Source organism: Rhipicephalus sanguineus, chromosome 2 (genome assembly GCF_013339695.2).
Source record: "Rhipicephalus sanguineus isolate Rsan-2018 chromosome 2, BIME_Rsan_1.4, whole genome shotgun sequence".
Lineage (NCBI taxonomy): Eukaryota > Metazoa > Arthropoda > Arachnida > Ixodida > Ixodidae > Rhipicephalus > Rhipicephalus sanguineus.
Window position 1 is genome coordinate 53,794,536 of NC_051177.1, and position 23,419 is coordinate 53,817,954.

Here is a 23,419-nt window from a genome sequence, read left to right on the forward strand (position 1 = left end):
ATACTGAGTATACACCATTTTCCGGACGCGTTCAAGCGCCGCCATCTTGGACTGATAACGTTGCAGTTTTGTATCTTTATCAAATAAACAAACAGTGCTACGGTAAACTACCACCCACGAAAACGCTTGGGCCGGTACATTCAACGTTTCATGACCATGATCACTTCGTATTACGACATAGGAAACCGACAAAAGAATCGCTTATCAGCCCAAGATGGCGGCGCCGATGAATCGAAAATAAAATCGTCTATATTTGTACTACTTTGTGTTTGGTGTACGAGCGACCGGTTGTTGATGTAGGATCCGCACGGCGCGCTGCTTTCGTTTATCGCGTGTGAGGGGCGTGTTCCTCATAGTTAGGTGTCACAGCGTTCACGGCGCTGACGGCGGTTATTTGCGAGGTTTTAAAAAAACAATAAAAGCCTCGTTGCCACCTCGGCGCGCAAAATTAGCTCGCTTCCCATCTTACCCTGGCTAACGAGAACCAGTAAAATTTGAAAACGAAAGCACGACTGAAAGGTGGCAGTTTTTAGCGCCGGTCACGAGGGGGAAATAATCCTCCACCTGTTTAAAGATAAAAAAAAATGAAAAGATAAATTGAGAAAGAAAGGAAAGCGTGGTGTATACGAAGCACCTGAGCTGCTATAGAGAGAGGCGCGGCTTTTATAGTTTGGCGGAGTTACCGAACACACAGTGGCACGAAGTAGCAGCGAGCGAGGAGTCGTGATTTTGGAGGGGATTACTTCGCAGCTGCGTCGAAACGAGCCCACAAGTGTGTGTGTGTGTGTGTGTGTGTGTGTGTGTGTGTGGCTCGTCTGGCGCGCTCTCCCTGCAGACGTCGGCGGATGTGTTTCGCCGAAATTTTCCTTTCAAGCGCGTTCGTTGGGGAACGATGGTCTGGCGCGCCTCGTTGTTTGCCACTCGCGGTATGAGATCGTGCCTGACGCTGCTGTGGTATCTGTGTTTTTTTTTTCTTTTTTGCGAGATCTTATTCTGGACGAAACAGCTTGCCGTCTCGTGATTGTCGTGTCTGCAGATATAGCGAAAAAACGTTCGAACACTTGAGGGCTTTTGTTTTTTCAAGCGAAGCTTGTTACGAGTTACGGATTTCGGTGGCTGCGTAAGCCCCGGTACGGAAGTGCGACCCTCGAAGGTACGCCAGTCACACGCGTATTCCTATGCGCCGTTTTCCACCAACTGATGATCTCTCGATCGTGGGCTTGTGGCGATCAACCGTTTCTGATATGGCAATCTGATCTTTTATCGAGGTCATTTGTCGCATCGCGTTGCCACATTTCATTGTTGCCTGGATACGAACGTACGTTCTCACGTTCCGGCGCCGGAACGTGATTCATTTGGCACGATGCCAACTGCGCGCCCTCACGCCACGGCCGCAACCAATCAGAACGGTTTCGCTTCCGCCTGGGATATAATTGTTGGGGTTTAGTAACGTCTCAAAACCACCGTATCATTATGAGAGACGCAGCAGCGGAGGGCTCCGGAAATTTCGACCACCTGGATTTTTTTTTAACGCGCACCTAAATCTAAGTACACGGGCCTCTAGCATTTCCGCCTCCATCGAAAATGAGGCCGCCGCGGCCGGGATTCGATCCCGCGACCTGCGGGTCATCAGTCGAGCACCTTAACCACTAGACTATCGTGGTGGGTTCCGCCTGAGATAGAAAGACTGAAAAAGACAATGATAGCAAGAAATAAAACAAGTGCGTTGGATTAGTATGTAACATTTTTTTTTCTTCACATCAGTTCGTATAATATCGTATGTATCGCATCGTTACATAAGTGGTCACCGTGCGATGAACTGAGAATGCTGCTGCTGCGACTACGGGTATATAACTGTCCTTCGGAACCCTTACGTGGATTACCACGAATGTACGATATGACGGCTGGCTGTGATTGGTTCATGGAGACGAAGTCTAGCAGGCACCGCTTATTTAATGCGTCTCTTGTATACGCGTAGGCGAGTCATATTTGCACCGACAAAGCGTTACCCCTCTACGTGAATGGATCCTCTTACCCGATATTCCATTTCGTTGCGAAATACCTGGCGCCCACGAATAGTGCCAGAAGGAGGCGAAAAAAATCATTACCGGCTACCTGTTGTTGCCCAGGTTGTCGCCGTCAGTGCTCTCGTTTGTCTATATTAGTTTAGCCTGCCCCTCCGGTGTTTACTGTGATTGGTTGACGGGCGTTTGGGGGGGGGGGGGGGGGGGGGGAGTTTGCCTTCTTTGTGCTTCATGTTTTGGATGGCTAATGAGAAAACAATAGTACAAACAGCATCTTGGCAAACATTAGCTAGAGCACCGTTTCAATGGGGCAGGTTTGCTCCAATTAAAGCTTCTGTTCGTAGTGTGCATTCTTGTGGCCGGTCTCTCTTTTATATCGTCTTTTTTTTTTTTTTCGCCATATGCAATTATGCGTCGAAACCAGCTCGCCCAAGTCGCTGTAACATTGTCTGTCCCTGACAACGCCCTGACGCCAATTCCTGCTTTCCTCTCGTTAGTTCTATGGGTGTGATAGAACAACACCTCTTCGTTTATTGGATGCTATCACTCCTGGCGTTACGTTGCAGAGGATCAGTGTTTCCGCTAAGCACAGCACGTGGGTAACAGCATCGAACCTGCGGTCTATGGATCATAGGTCTAGCACACGAATAGCGATCGCATTTTAATTGGTATCAGCAGAACGTAATGATTCTATGCGTACCTGAGCTGTGCGCTGCCGCATACGTCACTAGTACATGACACCACTTGATGGGCAGCTCAGATTTCCGTGACGTATAACCTACGCGGCGCTCGCATTGTGCCCAAAGCCGCACTCCGCTTGGCGTTCGTTTTCGGTTCTCGGCTGATCGAAAGAGAAAAAACAAGAAAGGAAAGGGCGCAATTATGCCTTGTTGCAAACTGGAGGGAGTTAAGGCCTTCGCACAGTCTATGTCGCCTAATAAAGCAAGAAGAGTGAGCCGAAAAAAAAGAAGAGTTTTACGGGTCTGAACCAGGATATATAATTATGGGGCATTCCAGATTAATTTTGACCACCCTGGGGTTCTTTAACGTCTACTTATACATCAAATTACACGGACACTCTTGCATTCCGCCCCGAGTCGGAATGGGGCCGCCTTGGCCGGTAATCGAACCCGCGCCCTCTTGCTGCCACGCCATCGCCGCTAAGCCACCAGGGCGGGAAGTTTTCGGGGTATAAAGTATACTGGTTTGTCGTGAAGCATCGCGAACTATTGGACGGGCGTGAAAACTTGACAGTAAAGTTTCGACTTCGTCCGCGTGCGTCATCCTTTCGAATAGATCGCATGTTTATGTTGGTTCTTATCGTTCGAGAAATTGTGAAGGCGGCTGCGTATACTATAGAAAGAACAGGGAAAAATCTAGGGACTTTACGTATACTGTCTGCGCGAACTGGCTTTCTCCATTGCGTGCATGTGTTCACCGCATTTACCGCGATATTCAGGCCCCATGGATACTATTCTGGGCATTACACCGCTGACCTTTTCGCCATCGGGCCCGATATTGCTGGCTCAAAACATTAGCCAATCTGCAGTTTGTGTCGTGTGTCATTTATTTTTTATGATTAGTGAAGGGGCTCTGACACACAAATATAGTATCGTTGGCGAAAGTAGACAGATGTGACAAAGCACCGTATAAGTCGAGTAACCGCATATTGTTTGATTTTTCTCTTTGGCTTAACTTAGTATCCCCTCCGAGGCTTAACTTAGCTTGGACACCCGACATAATCACACGAACGTCAACGCAGGTCTTCTATGTGTGTGTAATCATAGCGTACGATCGGCGTCAAATGAAACCCGAACAGCTGCAAGCCTATAGTGCGCGCCGTCCTGTCATCACCATTGACGGGCGCGCGCATCCTGTTTGACCGCACTGCGCATGCATATGCGCGCCTGTCCATGCTGATAACTGGACGGCGCGCACTATGCCACTGCGATGGCTTGCCGGTGTTCGGATTTCTTTCTTTCTTTCTTTCTTTCTTTCTTTCTTTCTTTCTTTCTTTCTTTCTTTCTTTCTTTCTTTCTTTCTTTCTTTCTTTCTTTCTTTCTTTCTTTCTTTCTTTCTTTCTTCTTCTTCTTTCTTTCTTTCTTTCTTTCTTTCTTTCTTTCTTTCTTTCTTTCTTTCTTTCTTTCTTTCTTTTCTTTCTTTCTTTTTTCTTTCTTTCTTTCTTTCTTTCTTTCTTTCTTTTCTTTCTTCTTTCTTTCTTTCTTTTCTTTCTTTCTTTTCTTTCTTTCTTCTTTCTTTCTTTTTGTTTCTTTCTTTCTTTCTTTCTTTCTTTCTTTCTTTCTTTCTTTCTTTTTCTTTCTTCTTTCTTTCTTTTCTTTCTTTCTTTCTTTCTTTCTTTCTTTCTTTCTCTTCTTTCTTTCTTTCTTTCTTCTTCTCTTCTTTTCTTCTTTCTTTCTTTCTTTATTCTTTCTTTCTTTCTTTCTTCTTTCTTTCTGTTCTTTCTTTCTTTCTCTTTCTTCTTTCTTCTTTCTTTCTTTCTTTCTCTCTTTCTTTCTTTCTTTCTTTCTTTTTTCTTTCTTTCTTTCTTTCTTTCTTTCTTTCTTCTTTTCTTTCTTTCTTTCTCTTTCTTTCTTCTTTCTTTCTTTCTTCTTTCTTTTCTTTTCTTTCTTTCTTTCTTCTCTTTCTTTCTTTCTTCTTCTTTCTTTCTTCTTTTCTTTCTTTCTTTCTTTCTTTCTTTCTTTCTTTCTTTCTTTCTTTCTTTCTTTCTTTCTTTCTTTCTTTCTTTCTTTCTTTGAGTTGCAGTCGAAAGCACCTGCTGTCACCGTTCTTAGCCGTGCGGCCTCATCGTCGAATAACGCGAAATTCGACCTCGTCTAACGGCGCCTCGCTGCTGGCTTCGCGCGCCTCGGCGCTCTCGTTTCAGCTTGAGTCTGACTCCGACGGCTCCGTTCGACATCGGATATATAGTTACGCAACATTGCGACTGTGTTAGCCCGCGGCTTCTTTTATTCCCCGTAGCGGCTGCGCTGTCGCGGTCACGTCAGCCTCGACAAAGAGCTCGGCTGCATGCCGCTGATTTGGCTCGCTCTGCGGCCGGCCTGGCCTGGCCCGGTCGCTCGCGTCGGATGGGAGAAGTCGGGGCGATGGACGACGGCAGCTCGCGGAGAAGGGTCTTCGACGAAGGCGAGCGGAGGAAATCCACTGAACAAAAGCGGCCGGCGACGGCGCATCGTAACGCATGTGACGCAATGGGAAGTATTACGCGGAAGCACAGAAGCGAGCGATGCGTAGCGGCCTGTCTCCTTCTGAAACACTGCAGGTTTTAGTTTGTCCCTACATTTTTTAACGTTACCGAGTTACCGGAACGCATGTTTTAGCAAAGTTTTAGCTCCCACGCGTAAACGTGTGTATTTAAATTTGCGCAAGCCACTAAATGACGATAACTGCTCTTAAACTATAATTTAGTTAAGATTCAATTATGTCGGCTAGAGTATCCGATATGATTATGAGGCACACCGTAGTGGAGGGCTCCGGAAATTTCAACCATCCGGTGTTCTTGCTAGAGGCCCGGGTACCTGGTACAGTACCCGGGCCTCTAGCATTTCGCCTCCATCGAAATGCGACCGCCGCGGTCGGGGTCGAACCCGCTACTTTCGGGTCAGCTAGCCGAGCCCCACTGTACCACCGAGGCGGACGGTCGTGGGCAGGTTAAAAATAGCACCGGTCTCGTATCCGCGGAGTGCTCATACCGCGCTGTGGCTGTTTATTATATACCTCAGCGACGGAGCTATTTCTCAGTTCCATTTGTATTACCCCGCTCTCGTTTCGCATCGTCTTAGTAGGTCGGTTGGACGCCTCTCGCGCGCGCTCCGTTCTCTCGAGAGAGTTGCGAAGGTGGCTATTGCTGTTCCTGTGTATATGGCGCGCCGTCATGACAAATGACCGTGGTCAGCTCTTGCTTCGAATTACGGCTAAACAACCCACCTTTCGCGCCAGTCTTAACGTCTTTATTATTATTATTTTTTCACTTTCGGCATCATAACAGCTGCAGCTGCAGCGGCGGCAGTGGCGTGAATTCGAGATAAGGCATTTTTCTTTTTTGCTCCCGTCTCACGGGGTGTGTTGCGTGCCGCGTTTGTTGTGCCCCGGACTCGGAGAGTCGGCTCCTCGCGCGTTAATGACTGCCCTGGCAGTTGGTATTATGCTTCCCAGTTTGGATGGAAGTGGCGCCAAGGCCTCCCTTGTTTTCGTTTCCTCCGATTCGCGTGGGCTCATGAAAACAAGAAAAGTGTAACACATTGTGGCGCTGGTAAGCGAAGTTTCGTTTTTCCTCGCCGCAACGGTGAAGCCGTAACTTCCATTACGGTGTAATTATCGTAATTTCTTTTTTTTTTTTTGGATTCACTTTATTTTTTAAAATTCTAGTTCGCTCTAACCTTCGCTCGATCGTGCATGTAGCATCCTGAGAAATGCGCGTGCACTGTGGGTCATGAAGCGTATCATATATTTCAAGTCCACGCGTCCTGCGTGTGTAAATCGTGACCGGGTTATGCGTCTGCTTGTGCAGAAGGATAACTTAGACAATGAACTGAGGGACAAGGGCATTTGGGTAATATTTGGAAGAGGCAAATAAGCCTTCGAATATGTCATTTTGAATATTTAAAATATTTTCGAATATGTGGTTCAGGTTGTTCGGTGGCTGTATTACGTCATACGTTGCGTGTCTGTTCAACTCAAGTGACCCCGAGCTGTTGAGGTGCAAATTGACTCTCCCCATAACAGCGGACAGCCGGCATCAGCAGTGCTTATAGTATGCGAGTAAACGTAGTAACTAGCTAAGAAAGCATTCTATACGAGACGTGTTCAGTTCGGTCAGAAATTTCGGTGTCGTGGACGTCGCCATATTTCACAGAAAGGGTCGAAAGAAGGGCAAGGGCTCGTTATTGCTTTGTTAGACATAACCTTAACGAGAACCAACAGACAACCAAGGCTAGGAAAGTATAGACGGCTTTATTTGTAGCAATTATGATATAAAATTGAAGAAATCAAACTGTACGAAAAGATAGCTTTCCGCCAGCAGGAACCGAACCTGCAGCCTCTGAATAACGCGTTCGATTCTCTGCCAGTTGAGCTATACGGCGGCGGTCGTCCTCCCGTCCACTTTATCGGGTATATATCTGTGCAGCTGGGAGTGTTAACCAGCGCCGCTCGTAGCCATGACGGCGAGTGTGGAAAGCTTTTTTTTTAACACGAAAGTGTTTTATGCCGGAGTCAACCACGGCTCCACTGAAGTATTTCCGTCACGGATATGATGTTGTAAAATATAAAGACTAAGAGATGCCAAAGAAAAAAAAAACTAGAAAAGCTTCTGTCACCGGGAGTCGAAGGTACGACCCCTCGCTCCGCAGCGCGCGGCGCGAAACGATTAGGCCACAGACGACATGTTATTCACTATGCTAACGGCGAGCTATTTATATACACCATTTGCCGGTGTCGGTACTCAGAGATCGGTGGTACATCAGCGTGTTTTCGTTATCACTAGCGAGATGGCGCGAAGGGCTCGAAGAGCGCGCTTTAAAGGGACACTAAAGGCAAATATTAAGTCGACGTTGATTGCTGAAATAGCGGTCCAGAAACCTCGTAGCGCTGCTTTTGTACCAAGGAAGTGCTTATTTTGAAATAAAATCACGTTTTTAGTGGTCCGCATCGCGTTAGCGCGCTTCAAATCTCCCGCCTGAAAATACGACCTCTCATACGTCACTGCTGCCGTGCCCAACGTTGCCCGCTTTTACTGCGCGGCCGCCGACACTAGTAGCAGCCGAGCGGAAGTAGCGGGACCCACAGTAGCAACAACGGCGCTGCGGCAAAGACTTGCTTGGATGGGCACATTGAAAGCCGTCACCAAGTTGCGGTTGGTCTCGTAATCCTCAGTACGAAAGTGCAGCGAGCACACACGCAGACTGTTTAGCACACTGGCGCAATGGCATGACACTAAGCCACTTCGAGCGTAAGGGTTCGTTCCGCGGCACCCACTGAAAAGACACACCGGTTTCCTTGCTGCAGCACTGGCGTTGTGCACCATTCGGGCATCCGGCAATATCACACGCATGCGGCATTTTGTCGAACTTTCTGTCAGAGCGACTTTCACGAGCGCGCAAAACACGCACGGCAGTACGCGATCCCGAAACTACCACTGAGACGGGCGAGGCACAGTTCGGCGAAAACGGAGCCTTTGAACCACGCGCGCCGTTCCCCATGGCAACGCCACGGAGGTTTTGTTTTTCATGAATCAAGCGGAAACGAATAAACAGCATTTTATTACGTCTTTTGATGCTCGGAATGTTCTTTTTTTACTGCTGCTACTTCGATTACTAGTGATTTATTGTAAGCCGACTTCCCTACGTCATCGGGATCACTTAGAAAATGTCCCACTCGTGGCGCTCATCATGTGATACATTTAGCTTAATTTCTCGGTAAGTAGGGCACTGCTGTTGATAATATTGCCGTTTTAGAAGTTGTCATACATTGGGCTTTCACTCTGACATAAATTGTTATTTGCCTTTAGTGTCCCTTTAAAGGTCAACGCCCCACGCGTCGCGATGAGTGCGCGCCTCTACAGGGCGTGGTCGCTCGTGCGCGCGCTTATCTCTTGATGGCGGTGGTTTGTACGTCTTGTGCTCTCACCGCAAGTTTGTGTTGAAAGCACGAAGGTCACTTCGCTTACTGCAGCGGCCGCTTTTCGAAAGGAGCACGCTGCTCACACAAAAATAAGTTACAAGTTACAAGTGTGACAGTTCGCGCTCATCCTGTGTATGTTCGTTCCGTGCGTCCTTTCTGCTTGAGCAGCGACTTGCAAGTTTCGAGCTGCTTGCCGTTCTTCGCGTGACATTACAATTTGTTGCTATAGCATTCGTTCCTTCGCCGTTGGGGCGAAAGAATGCCCAACAAACCCTCAACTACGTCTGTGTAGACACGTTTCACTTTCGTGTTATACCGATTCCTATGACAGAATGATCAGCCATGTTTTTCTTCTTGCCAGCTGGCGTCACGTAGCAGGTGATCTTGCTACGAGCTGGCCGCTGACCAGCTCGCAAATAGGTTGTCTGTTTGTTCTCACAGAAAGTACATGTGTTATAGAAAACATCCAGGGAGACATTGGCTTCCGAGAATTGGGTGTTATGTCCCGGCCAACGCTTTGAAGGTTCAATGTTAATATATGTGTTCGATCTTTTGGGTGAAGCTGCCTTTTATCTTTTTGTCGTATGCATCACAAGATGACGCCGCCAACACGTCTGCACACGTAGACTTCGAAACTACATGATTTTTCTAATACTTGTATACGCCAGGGGAGCGCTTCTAACAGCGCGTGCTGCTCGTCTGTTTTGTTCACTCAGGTTCCAATGTGATCGGCGGCAAAACACAACAGCGGGAACCCTGGACGGAGGAGAACTCGTCGAGCTCGGCGGAGGAGGAGGAGGAGGCGGCGGCGCCAAGGGTTCCCGTCCCAGCGACATCCTCATGGAGGCGCTGCTGGAGCCCTTACGCGAGGTGGGCTTCACCGCGGCAATGGGTGTCTGTGCTATGCCACGCGCGCGTTGAACGTGTATACGAATACGCGTGTTTACATCTCCTATACGTGTATATTTTGCCACCAAGTCGCTCTAGCGCGCTCTGCCCCGCGGCGAAGGGTCAAGGGCGACCACAGCCGTAAGTCATGCCGGCGCCGGCAGTGACATTCCAAGTTTGGACCAGCGGGTGGTCTATAGCTCTCTTCGACCACCTTTTACCCGCGGCGCCTTTCTTGTTTGTGGCGCGTGCGTTCTTAAGGGGACGCTGATTCGAAACACCAAGCCAGTTTATGTTACGAAATTGCTCGTTCAGTAGTTCATTCCAGAAAATAAAATAGACGTCAAAGTTTCGTTTTTGTATTTGGCGCTGGTACTTCGGCGCCTGAATGTCACTGTGACGTAACGGTTGTCCAAAGTAGTTTTTTTTTGTTGCGTGTTATGGCTTCTTTTGAACACGGTGTAATTCGTTTTCCACGGATAAAGAATTGTGTGGGCGCCGCCGTAAACAACTATGACGTCACGACGCGCTGGCGCGCGAACTTCAAGGGGCGGCTTCGATAGCCAGCTGTATTTTCTTTCTGCGCATTTCCTGGCGACACCAATGGCGTCTTTTCGCAGGAAGAGCGATGTTTTTGGTCTTGTAAAAGGGCAGTAAAGTGATGCGAATGAAATTACTTTACGCTTTGGTGTCCCTTTAACGAAATGTGCTCGACTTGTTGAAACGTTTTCCTGATTGTCTTGTTTATTTTTTTCCACCTCATTGGGGCCCGCTTTCTACGGCTCGAAGACACGATAGGGTTATCGGAAACACGAATGCCGATACGCAGGCGCGCCGGATACGCAGGGGCGCCGGAGCCGTTTGTGACTGTGAAGTAGTTGTGTACAGTATCGGGTCGGCCTTTGCATCGGCTTTATCGTATGCTCACCCGAGCTGTCGCTCACGTTGGTGTGTGCGCATTTTAAATGCGAAGCATTTCTTAGCGAACTTCTGCGACTTTGACCGTATCTATCTATCTATCTATCTATCTATCTATCTATCTATCTATCTATCTATCTATCTATCTATCTATCTATCTATCTATCTATCTATCTATCTATCTATCTATCTATCTATCTATCTATCTATCTATCTATCACTTCTATCTATCTATCTATCTATCTATCTATCTATCTATCTATCTATCTATCTATCTATCTATCTATCTATCTATCTATCTATCTATCTATCTATCTATCTATCTATCTATCTATCTATCTATCTATCTATCTATCTATCTATCTATCTATCTATCTATCTATCTATCTATCTATCTATCTATCTATCTATCTATCTATCTATCTATCTATCTATCTATCTATCTATCTATCTATCTATCTATCTATCTATCTATCTAATCTACATCTATCTATCTATCTATCTATCTATCTATCTATCTATCTATCTATCTATCTATCTATCTATCTTCTATCTATCTATCTATCTATCTATCTATCTATCTATCTATCTATCTATCTATCTATCTATCTATCTATCTATCTATCTATCTATCTATCTATCTATCTATCTACCTATCTATCTATCTATCTATCTATCTATCTAGCCGCCTACGACTTCGTGCTCTCCTGGTCGCTTGGTTAAACGAATGTGCACCAAAATTGGTATGGCGTAACATGACTGTATGACGAACATAAATGACAAGTCATACATGAAAATCATGACACGAATGTCATGTACAGCATGATTTACATGCTACGCTCATGGTGCGCTGGCGGCCGTTTCGCTAGCTTGATATACACCAAAATTGGTATCTTGTGACGTGACTGTGTGACGAACATAAATAACACGAGTTAACATGAAAATCATGACACGCATGTCATGTACAGCATGACTTACGTGCCACGCTCATGGTGCGCTGGCGGCTTTTTCGCTAGCTTTATATACACCAAAATTGGCATCTTGCGATGTGACCGTGTGACGAACATAAATAACACGAGTTATCATGAAAATCATGACACGCATGTCATGTACAGCCTGACTTACGTGCGACGCTCATGGGGCGCTGGCGGCCGTTTCGCTAGATTGATATGCACCGAAATTGGTATCTTGCGACGTGACCTTGTGACGAACATAAATAACACGAGTTATCATGAAAATCATGACACGCATGTCATGTACAGCATGACTTACGTGCCACGCTCATGGTGCGCTGGCAGCCGTTTCGCTAGCTTGATATACACCAATATTGGTCTCTTCCGACGTGACCGTGTGACGAACATAAATAACACGAGTTATCATGAAAATCATGACACGCATGTCATGTACGGCATGACTTACGTGCCACGCTCATGGGGCGCTGGCGGCCGTTTCGCTAGATTGATATGCACCGAAATTGGTATCTTGCGACGTGACCGCGTGACGAACATAAATAACACGAGTTATGAAAATCATGACACGCATGTCATGTACAGCATGACTTACGTGCCACGCTCATGGTGCGCTGGCGGCCGTTTCGCAAGCTTGATATACACCAATATTGGTCTCTGCCGACGTGACCGTGTGACGAACATAAATAACACGAGTTATGAAAATCATGACACGCATGTCATGTACAGCATGACTTACGTGCCACGCTCATGGGGCGCTGGCGGCCGTTTCGCTAGATTGATATACACCAAAATTGGTATCTTGCGACGTGACCGTGTGACGAACATAAATAACACGAGTTAACATGAAAATCATGACACGCATTTCATGTACAGCATGACTTACGTGCCACGCTCATGGTGCGCTGGCGGCCGTTTCGCTAGCTTTATATACACCAAAATTGGCATCTTGCGATGTGACCGTGTGACGAACATAAATAACACGAGTTATCATGAAAATCATGATACGCATGTCATGTACAGCATGACTTACGTGCGACGCTCATGGGGCGCTGGCGGCCGTTTCGCTAGATTGATATGCACCGAAATTGGTATCTTGCGACGTGACCGTGTGACGAACATGAATAACACGAGTTATCATGAAAATCATGACACGCATGTCATGTACAGCATGACTTACGTGCCACGCTCATGGGGCGCTGGCGGCCGTTTCGCTAGATTGATATGCACCGAAATTGGTATCTCGCGACGTGACCGTGTGACGAACATAAATAACACGAGTTATCATGAAAATCATGACACGCATGTCATGTACAGCATGACTTACGTGCCACGCTCATGGTGCGCTGGCAGCCGTTTCGCTAGCTTGATATACAGCAATATTGGTCTCTTCCGACGTGACCGTGTGACGAACATAAATAACACGAGTTATCATGAAAATCATGACACGCATGTCATGTACAGCATGACTTACGTGCCACGCTCATGGGGCGCTGGCGGCCGTTTCGCTAGATTGATATGCACCGGAATTCGTATCTTGCGACGTGACCATGTGACGAACATAAATAACACGAGTTATCATGAAAATCATGACACGCATGTCATGTACAGCATGACTTACGTGCCACGCTCATGGTGCGCTGGCAGCCGTTTCGCTAGCTTGATATACAGCAATATTGGTCTCTTCCGACGTGACCGTGTCACGAACATAAATAACACGAGTTATCATGAAAATCATGACACGCATGTCATGTACAGCATGACTTACGTGCCACGCTCATGGGGCGCTGGCGGCCTTTCGCTAGATTGATATGCACCGGAATTGGTATCTTGCGACGTGACCGTGTGACGAACATAAATAACACGAGTTATCATGAAAGTCATGACACGCATGTCATGTACAGCATGACTTACGTGCCACGCTCATGGTGCCCTGGCGGCCGTTTCTCTAGGTTGATCGACCCCCAAGTTGGTATTGCGCGACGTTACTGTGTGACGAACATAAATAATAGGAGTTAACCTGAAATCCATGACACGCATTTTCCTCAATGACATACAAGACGATGTATGCAGCTCTTTGCTGGCTGCTTCGCATTACATCGATTCCCACAATGCGTGGGATCTGCCGGCTTTTTTTTCTCCGTGTTATCCGGCGGATAGTTGATGACGTGTTTTGTTGTTCTATAGTTGAGGTTACGACATCCTTCATTTCCGCGGTTCCGTAAGTATAATCTGGCTCCGCAGGGTTCCACGAAGCTTTTAAATTGTACTATCGAGAGTATGCAGAAGCTTTTCGCTATATATCGTTGCTAAGCGACGTGATTCGTATGTCCATAAGAGGAAATTAAGGAATTGGAGAAAGAGAGAGAGAGAGAAAAAGGTGGGCGGAGGGAGGGGGTGACAAAAAAAGCTCAGTTTGTGCGGGCTTCCACCTCCATTTCTTCAATTTTTTTTTTTGTTCTTTTGCTTGTGATAAGTTGTCTCGTTTCATGTCTGACGATGTATGCATGCATGTATGCAAAGTGAATTGCTCCGCATCGCGCAGAAAGTCAGTCAGTCAGTCAGCCAGCCGGCCGTTGCCGCCATCGGCCAGCTGTCCTGTTGCCTCTTGTTTCCCTTTCTTTCGATTGGTTTGCGTGTGGAGGGGACGACAGCACTTCATTAGAGTGCTTGGCAACGTGCCGCTGGTTAACACCGCGATATGTAAAACAAACAACGCCGCAGCCGCGAGGAGGTTGCATAAAGGCTCAAATTTCGCTATTATTAAACCCGCGGCTGCAACCGACCGGGCGACCGACGTCCAGGGTAGATGGCCTAGCTGTCCCCGTTAGCGCCCGTCGGTGCATTTGGAGCATGACTCGCGCTGTCCGCGGCGCCTTTTGTCGTCCGAGTCCGCGTCGGACAGAACGCGTTTGCATAGCGCCTCACGCGCTTCTTCGCGAGTTGACGCAGCGGGCGGTTCTTCACACATAGCGGCTTGCCACATGTGGCGTAGGAAGACGATCCGAGGTCGGCGTTGAATCCAACCAAGTACTGCTCTCCACATCTGAACGCGCGGCCGAATTAGCAGTCTGGCCTATATACTTCAGAAAAAATAAAATAAGATAAAGAAGCTAATATAATTCAGGAGCCGTTAGAATAGCGCCCTCCTTTTTACAGCTGGGGTGTGTTAGCCTCCTGTCAATAATAATAATAATAATAATAATAATAATAATAATAATAATAATAATAATTTTTATTGGGTGCATGGTTTGATAAGGCAACATTGACCAAATAACGAAGTACGGGTGGCGATGTTGCGTTGAAGTTTCCGCACCAGATAGCAGTGGCGTCATGAATTTTAGGGCGCCTGATAGGGCATATAGTTAATTTTTTTTTTGTCATTTTAGTCCGTAAGGATAGACAATAGAGAACTGCAATGTAGTTTTAGTTTACCCATACACTTCCAGTTATTGTTTCTACGGGTTACCTGCGCCGTTGACGACGGTGGCAGAGTAGCAGGCCAGGTGGTATCGACGACTTTTGGAATTATACTTGCTCCCGTTGAAGAACCGTCCATTTTTGTCACCGCGTATTTCAAGAATAGCTTATCCCGACGGCTGATTGCACGCTTCATTTCTTAGCCACTTGTAACGCAGACATCTTGTGTTCGATCCCCTCAGACCGAGACTGCGGCGTAATGAACTGATTAAATCAACCCGACTTTTTGTTTGTCTACCGCAGAATGTATCGCGTCCCCATGTACGTTGCGAAGGTAACCGTGTCTCATGTTTCTTGTTACAAAAACCGGTCTTCGTTGTTTGAACATACACAGCATTGTGCGGTATACGTTGGCATATTGATGGTATACCTGCATCCGGGATTCATCATATCATGTTCGCGCTAGTTCGAACGCATTTCACGGGTGCATTTCGGCTTGTGCGACAACACAAGGCTCTATGAGAAATGATTTCTGCCAAATTTTCTCGAAAGCTGGTGTTGAGAATACAATTAAAGGCGTGCATCTAATCGACTTTTATATCCGGAACAGCAGTGGGTTGAGAGGCCTACGGCGTTCTGATGCACCAGGTGTTTAAGTGGGACCTCCTTTCGCGTTGCGTATTTCTCGGTGCACGGCGTGTCAATACCAGGGTCATGAAAGGAATATAGGCTGCCGGTCTTGCCTGAGGGTATGAATTCTTTTGAGCAGCACTTTCAACATCAATACACCGCGGTCGTATACAGCGTTCGGTTTTCTCGTTCTCCCGATAGGAAATGTTCTTGCTGTCTAATTAGCAGTTTACGCCGCGGATTGCCTCGCGTATTACACTTAATGACGTCTTGCGACGTGACGCGTTATAGGCGCACGACAGTTCGAGAAAACCACTCTGCGGATCTTCGTCATGTATAAAACCGACGGGGTACTAAGCGGGTGTTCCAGATATATCAGAGTGCCACGCTACACTCCTTGCAACCCCGCGCACTGACAGCCGCCGTCAGGCTTAACCCCACCGACAGAGGTACATCCCTGGCGGCTTATAATTTTAGCAAGCGCGGCTGTAAGACACAAACGGTGCTTCGGTAGGAAAAACCCTCAAGGCCCCTTATGCATTCGCCTAAGACGACCCGAAGGCGAGAGCAGTCTTATTTTTTTCTTTCTCAGTCGATGCATCGATCCTCTCCAGCACCCCCCCCCCCCTTCGGAAGTTCTCTGCACGTCATGTGGTTTTGCACTGCCCCCAAGATCGGAGGCATCGCGAGCTTTCTGCATCTATCTCTCTTGGTTTCGCACTGCCTCCGTGATCGGCCTGCCTTTGACCAAGCAATCTTATATGATGGCGGCATCATGATGTCGTCACAGATTTTTGCGATCGGTGACGTCATGGTGATGTCATCACGCGGTGATGGCTTTTCGCATCACTCGTGTTGAAGCCGACGGTCAATTTTCGGGTTTGGTGAGGCATCTAAGGCTTTCGCCTGTAAACATACCGAGACAGGGTGTTTCAAGAAATGTGTCCAACCTTCTAAAAAAAGTCAGGAAAATGCGATGTTTGCTCGGGGCTTTCAGAATTGCTTTTTCTGTAGCGGCAGGAATCTTAAGGTAGTTAAGGACATCATTTAGGACAGCAATTAAGAAAGTTACATTCATTAACTTTTTAATTAGTGGAGTTAGGTGATTCTGTCAAATGGGAGAATTGAAGTTCTTGATGCGAGGAACCCATCCGAGCTTTGAGGTTTCGAAAAAGCGTCCTCTAGTAATTGTTGTGGCGTAATGAAATTCAACGAATAGCAACGGCTTTCAACAGCGAAAGCTATCGAATTTGGTTGAATTTCATTACTTCGTAATTATTACTAGAGGCCGCTTTTTCGAAATCTCAATGTTGGGATGGGTTTCTCGCACCAAGAACTTCAATTCCCCAATTTGACACAGTCACCTAACTCCACTAATTAAAAAGTTCATTAACTTAACTTTCTTAATTACTGTCTCAAGTCATGTCTCTAACCATCATAAGATGCCTAGCGCTACAGAAAAAGTCATTGACTCATTTTGGACGTCTCGGAAGAATATGGCAGTTGCGTTCTTCCATGTTTCTGTTAAGGTTTCGCCATTGAATTTGGTTGAATTTCATTACTTCGTAATTGTTACTAGATGCCACTTTTTTGAAATCTCAAAGTTGGGTTGGGCTTCTGGCATGAAGAACTTCAACTCGCCCATTTGACACAACCACCTAACTCCACTAATTAAAAAGTTAATTAATTTAACTTTTTTAATTACAGTCCCAAATAATTTCTTTAACCATCTTAAAATCCCTGCCACTACAGAAAAACAAATTCTGAAGGCAGCAATCAAATATCGCATTTTCCTGATTTTTTTAGAAGGTTGGGCACATTTCTTGAAACACCCTGTATAAATACATTCAGGTCACTTCGTCCAGAAAATATGCAGCGCCTCCCTCGCAGGAGGAGCGCATAGGCGCCCTAATGTGGTTGCGCTGAGCGAAATGCATGAAGGACTAACGACAAATACAACAGGTCAATAAGAGCAGCTCTATAGAGGCTAGTTGGTTGTACATGTTGGGACGTTACATCTTGGTTGTACATCTTGGTACGTTAGAAAAGCGCGATTACCCTCAAGAAGAACAGGTCAAGTAGTGCGTAATTACTTGTCCTGCTCTGTCGTTAGTCCTTTGCGCATTTCGCCCAGCGCAACATTAGAATGTCGTGCCAACTAGCCCAAGTTGAAGGTCTGCTGAACGCGCTTTCCTGATAAGTAACACGGAAGACTACGGTAATGTTTGACGCAACGAAGGCCTTGTACGACGCGGTGTTAGCGCACGCTCGCTTCCGGCCCGGGTGTGTCGCGCGGGGCTGTTGACGACGGGAGTTTCCGCATATTCGGCCTCGCACGCGCCGCGGCAGCCGGGCGCCTTCGATCGGCCACTGCGGAGCGCCGGCCGGCCGTGAGTGACGCCGCGGAAAAAACACGGCGCGCGGGCCGCAGGCCGCTGCGGCACTGCGAGTGATTCACAGCCCGCGTACTTGCTACATTCGCCAGGAGGGCCGAAACGCTCGTCATCGGCTCTGCTGGCGTCACTGCTGTCGTCGTCGCCTGGGATACTAGCTACAGCGGCGCGGCGCGCACAACTCGACTCGGACGCCTTGCCTTGTGTACGCGCGCTTCTTGTCTGCTATCATCAACGAAAAAGCGCGGGAATCTCGCGCCGCTTCGAGAAGGCGTGCGCGTTCTCCAGCTGTCGGCGAAAAAAGAAACAGGCGTCGTGCGCGCGCGTTTGTGTACTTGACGTTCGTTTCGCTCGTTGCTCAGCACGTCTCCGTTGTCTGTCCCGGGAACTTCGACTGCCCACGAAGTGTGCTCCGCGTTTTCTGTATACCGCGAGGCTGCCGACGCTGATGGTGCTACTCCGAGCGGTTGTACTCTGAGCAGAGAGGTAAGGCGTGTCAGTAGTCGGAACTTGACTACACTTTCTGCCCTCCCGATTATCTCTCTAATCTGCCGGTTTCGGTTTTTGCAAAAGCGGCTACACGGCTACAAAGGGATAATGGCCCTTTGTAGCCGTGTAGGAAAGTGGGAACACGGCTATCGCTGGCATCACGTTTCGTGCGTGCATCATGTCTGGAGTATTTCATAATCGCGTTACTAAAATGAAAGCGTGCGCGAGCAATTCTTATCTCATTCGGCGCACGTGGTTTACTATAGCAAGCATTTGTTTGAGATCTGTCTCACTTGATTAGGAGCGAGCGCTAGGCTGGGGCATTCTTTTTTCCCTCTCGGTGTGCATACTTAGCACGCAAGGCACTTTCTGACTCGCGCTCATTGAGGCAATGATATGCGCACTAGTTTCGCGTAGTTGGCATGAGCACGATCAGCGTAACATGTAGCTTGCCTCGGTGCTTACGATGGAGAAAAGGCGCTGAATTATTCAGAATGCGTCATTGCTTTAATGCGCCAAATTCGCAATTATTCTTTTCTTTCGCACTTAAAGGTTGAGAAAATCATTATAGGCGACCATGATATCCATAGATATCGCGATGTTACTACGCTAATTACCCGTTGTTGCTTACGATGTACTAGGTTATTTAGCCTACGCCGTCATTATGTAAGGCAACTGGCAGTAAGCTAGCGTGCAAAAGTTTGTCTTGTTTTGCATTTATTATAGGTGACTGGGGCCGTCTACGTGAGCGGTGCTTTAAAGAAATAGAAAGGAAAGAAAAAGGAGCGATTTTTCTCAAAGCGTCCACCTGCGCTTGACGTTGTTGTAGCTGGGCAACTCTCAACGGGTGAAGAGCGCACGGTATTGCCGACGCCGCGGGCGGGCGCCAACAACAGGTGTTCTGGGCAGCGATGACCCGTTTCTATGGCGGCCATCACCACCCGCATTGGGACCATGCGACAACGCTTCAGCGGCAGCATATATTGGTGCGTTCTCTTCTCCACGTATTGCCGATAAACAAACTTACTGTGATAGTATATAATAGTTAATGTTGGGAAAACCCGGACAGCTTAGCGTCTCAGAGATGAGGCATCGATAGCGAAGTTTGCTGTGATAGTACAACAGTCTAGATTAAGCTGAGAGAGGACAAATTGACAGCGAAGTTTACTGTGATGATGTAATGTTTTATATTAAGTGAGTACTGGCACGATATTGAGGCATCACAAAATGGACAATTTTCGTTTCCTTGGTATGCGGTGTTAACGCTTTCCACACACCGGAGTCGGACAGCACGTATAAAATATTTACTTTGATTTCAAAGTTTTCGTCGCCCAGCATCTGCAAACCAGCTCCACCGCAATGGACGTTATCACGACGAGTCAACACAGTTCGCCGAGTTTGCGAACTCAGCGTCCTGCATGCGGCCGAAATCGCTGTCAGAGTCGCTGGTCGACAATTCGCTCATCGTTATTTACGTCCACCACGAGAGACTGACAGCGGATGACAGCTGCTGCTAGTATGTCGCGAGTTGCTGTCTACCCGTGACGTCAGTCTGTGTTTACAGGTCACTGCGAAACCACCCCCTCAATATCGAAACCGAAAGCGTTTTTTAGGGTCGCGGTATTAAAAATATATCCAGGCATCTAGATACACTTTTGGGGGTTCTCGACACCAGTGCTTTTATTTAGAGCAACGATCCGAAAATATTTAAAATTCGTGTCAGTACTCCTTTTGATCCTACCCCACTGATATGTCGATAACCAAACTTACTGTGATTAAGAAAACCCGGACAGGGTGGCATCTCAGGGAGGAGGCATTGATAGCGAAGTGTAATGTGATAGCGATATTAAGACAACCTGGAACGGTGGATGTCTCGAAAGGGGAGGCGCAGACTTCTGCACTCACTGTTGTCATTAAATGAGTACAATAGAGGGGAGAAATCAAAATGGTGAAACGGGTCGGCCATGACTGTGGGGCAAAACGCGTCGAAAGAGAAACGCGCGAAAACACATTGCAGCATTCAGACTGCGCACCGTATTGCTTACACCGCTCGCATCATGCGCGTCAGCGCCGATGTGCCTTTGAAACGTCGTCGAGGTGTCAAGGCAACGCAGGGAGGATGTACAATTGCTTAACCGCCAAAAGGGCGCAGATATACGCTTCGAGGATTGGAAGCTGTAGCAGGCGTAAGTTAGCCGCCGTGGCGGTGCACGCATGACCGGAAACTGTTCGCACTTCTATGTTATTGTGGACTTAATTCGGCCATATCTTCGGCTTCTGTAATCTGGGCACTTACAGGCCGATAAGAACTGCTGTGCAGAAGCACCCGTGGACCAATGACAGCTAAGATGGCGACGAATTCGACAAGACGGCGGAATTTCGCAATGTCCAGAATAGCATATACCTCTATGCAGGATAGTATCCCGGTCAGCTTTCGTCGATCTGTTTTGAAAATAATGCGGACCTACAAATTACGCCAGCTATCAGCCGTTTAGGAACGTGATCGTGCGAACATGTACTACGTGTATGTATTCGTACCGGCGAAAGTCCGTTCTATCGAGTGCCAGAACTACCGTGTCCAGAATCAAACTTGAGGAATTATCAAACGAACCTTCTTGTTTAGGAACTGGTCGTGATAACGTAATCGGGTTTTGACTGCGTATGTTTCAGAAGGAAAGAGAACAAAAATGCGTTGTGATAGTGCGGTATGTGTTTTTGAAATCGTACGGTTTTGTCTAATGTGCGTTTTTGCCGCCACTTGGACGTATACAAAAGAAACACATGTAACTAACCCGCTCTAAAACCTCTCACAGAAGGGAGCAATAAATTTCTACGTTGGTCACGTTCCACACGCAAATTATGACTGGGGATGCGTGCGCAGGTGTTGTCGAGAATACGCGCACGGATTGCGTCGTACCATCTATCGCTGTCTACCCCGAGTATGATGAAGCCCGTGTCGGTGATTGCGGAAGAAATTTCGGCGGTCTGATTCGTAACAGGAAAACTTCGAGGTGAAGTGACCTTTTCGTATTCATGATACGAGTATTCGGATATTCAATTGTGGGATGTTTTTTCCTTCGGTCGGTTGGATAGAATGGGGCTCGAATTGATGGAGAGGACGGGAGAGAGAGAAAGAAAAGCGTCACTTCCCATCACGTGGCCCGGTGTTTTGGAGGGACGCTTCCGGTAGAGGGCGCAGCGGGCCAACGAAAGAGGGCGAGAGGGAACGACCCCTGCGAAGGGAGGACTGCCTTGCATGCTGCTGTTTGCGCAGAGCGTTGCCGAGCGGCTGCCCTCTCTCTGTCTCTCTTTCCTCCGCTCCGCTCGCGGTGCGCTTGGCCCTCTCCACTCGGCAGGAGTTGAAACCGGCCGAGTAGTTCGCTCGAAGGTGCACGTCCGCGCGGAAGCCAGCCGCGCTCGCTGTCGTTGTCCGGACCGTTGTTGTTCTAGAGAGAGGCGCGTGGCTGTGTGTGTGGTGTCCGTAGAAGCGCGCTTGCCGCCGCTGAAGCCCCCCACTCTATACTACGATCGTCTCATTTGTGCCGACGAGGATGTGTCGCCACCACCGGGCCCGGAGGCCCCGTCGCGGATGCGGTGATTGGTGACGACGACGACCCCACCGCGAGCTCACACGAGACCGTGTGCTGCTGCCGACGCCGACGCGCTCTCTTCCCTTACGTGGCTCCCTGTATGTGCGTTCTGTGCGACCAGGCCGCTGACGCGGACATGCTTTCAGAAGTGGACCTCATGGTAAGTGTGACGCGCCCACCGCACGTCTTCGCGATGTCGCTCTCCTAGGACGCGGCTTGGGGCGGGGAGCGCCTTGAGCAAAACTTGCTGACGCTTCCGGCGGCGGTCACGGCCCTTTGTCCGCAGCCGCGGGCCATCCTGCCTGGACTTGTCCCGCGAAGTTGCGTGGGCCGTGCGAGAAAGCCGTGCTGCTCTTTCCCACTACCCCTGGCAGACGCGTGTGGCTGGTTGGCAGGCAGCCGCGCGTTGACCTGGCATGATCACGGGTCAAGGATATTGTGACCTTGTACGGAACAGTGACCTTGGCTGCTGGCCGTGGTCTCTGGTGCGAGGTCGACGCTCCTACTTCCCTCCCTCCTTTTCCAAGGCGTGGGCTCTATTCTTAAGATCCACGATTTTTCGGGCACTTTTTGGCTTGGTCTTGGTAGCGCGAGCCGTCGTGGAGGGTGAAGAGTGGCTGCACCATGTGTGGATTAAGCCGGGCGGCAACCGTCACTTGCATGCGTGGTGTGACGGTGCTGTCTTTGATTGCAACATGGTCTGAGCATAAAAAAATTTGTTGCTGGGCTTGTTGGTTGAAGTGCGTTGGCGGGCTAGTTGGTTGTTCATGCTTAGTTTCTACAGCGCGACTGGACGCGGACGGAGAAGGAACACGCAAACACACACACAGCGCTGACTGCAACTTTTTGCTATTTCCTAACGATCGAGCTAGGCTTTCGAGATTATATCTTTTGCACAACTTTACTGCCTCATTTCGAAGTTTCCTCAGCGACACGTCGTCATGCGCATTAAACACGGCGGATACAGACTCCGAGGCTTTTGTCAAGTACACGGACTTGGGCATTCACGTCGTGGGTGACGTGACACTGCCGGAACATGTGCAACGCGTCCTCAGGTGTGGACCCAAGTTCGCCGTCGAACCTCAGAAGTCGCGTCCTGAACTGCTCTCCATGGTCAGGCAAGTGTCCAAGGAAGTTCCCGAAGCCGAGTTTGACAGGAGCATATCTGAAGGCGTGGATGTACTGTGTCGCTCCCGTCCTTCAGGTGAAAAACTTTCGTTGGCCAGTACTGTTAGGTACATGAAGGATAATTTTCTGTCTTTGTTATCCGCGGACAAAGAAGGTGGCTTCGCGGTAATGCCCAAGTCCGTGTACTTGACAAAAGCCTCGGAGTCTGTATCCGCCGTGTTTAATGCGCATGACGACGTGTCGCTGAGGAAACTTCGAAATGAGGCAGTAAAGTTGTGCAAAAGATATAATCTCGAAAGCCTAGCTCGATCGTTAGGAAATAGCAAAAAGTT

At 48.1% G+C, this 23,419-nt stretch overlaps 1 protein-coding gene across 5 annotated transcripts in view; it reads left to right on the forward strand.

Moving 5' to 3' along the window:
* LOC119382964 (brain tumor protein-like) overlaps positions 1-23,419 on the forward strand; it is a 118,889-nt gene that overhangs the window by 49,514 nt on the left and 45,956 nt on the right. The window contains exons 2-4 of one of the 5 annotated variants that reach the window (XM_037650900.2): positions 9,380-9,533; positions 18,243-18,366; positions 19,096-19,355. In XM_037650900.2, the coding sequence (XP_037506828.1) occupies positions 19,281-19,355 (75 nt within the window). In that variant the 5' untranslated portion in view covers positions 9,380-9,533; positions 18,243-18,366; positions 19,096-19,280. Of the gene's footprint in view, positions 1-9,379; positions 9,558-18,242; positions 18,367-19,095; positions 19,356-21,737; positions 22,120-23,419 lie in introns of those variants that run through there. The other 4 variants (XM_049412369.1, XM_049412370.1, XM_037650903.2 and 1 more) reach the window with 4 other exon arrangements.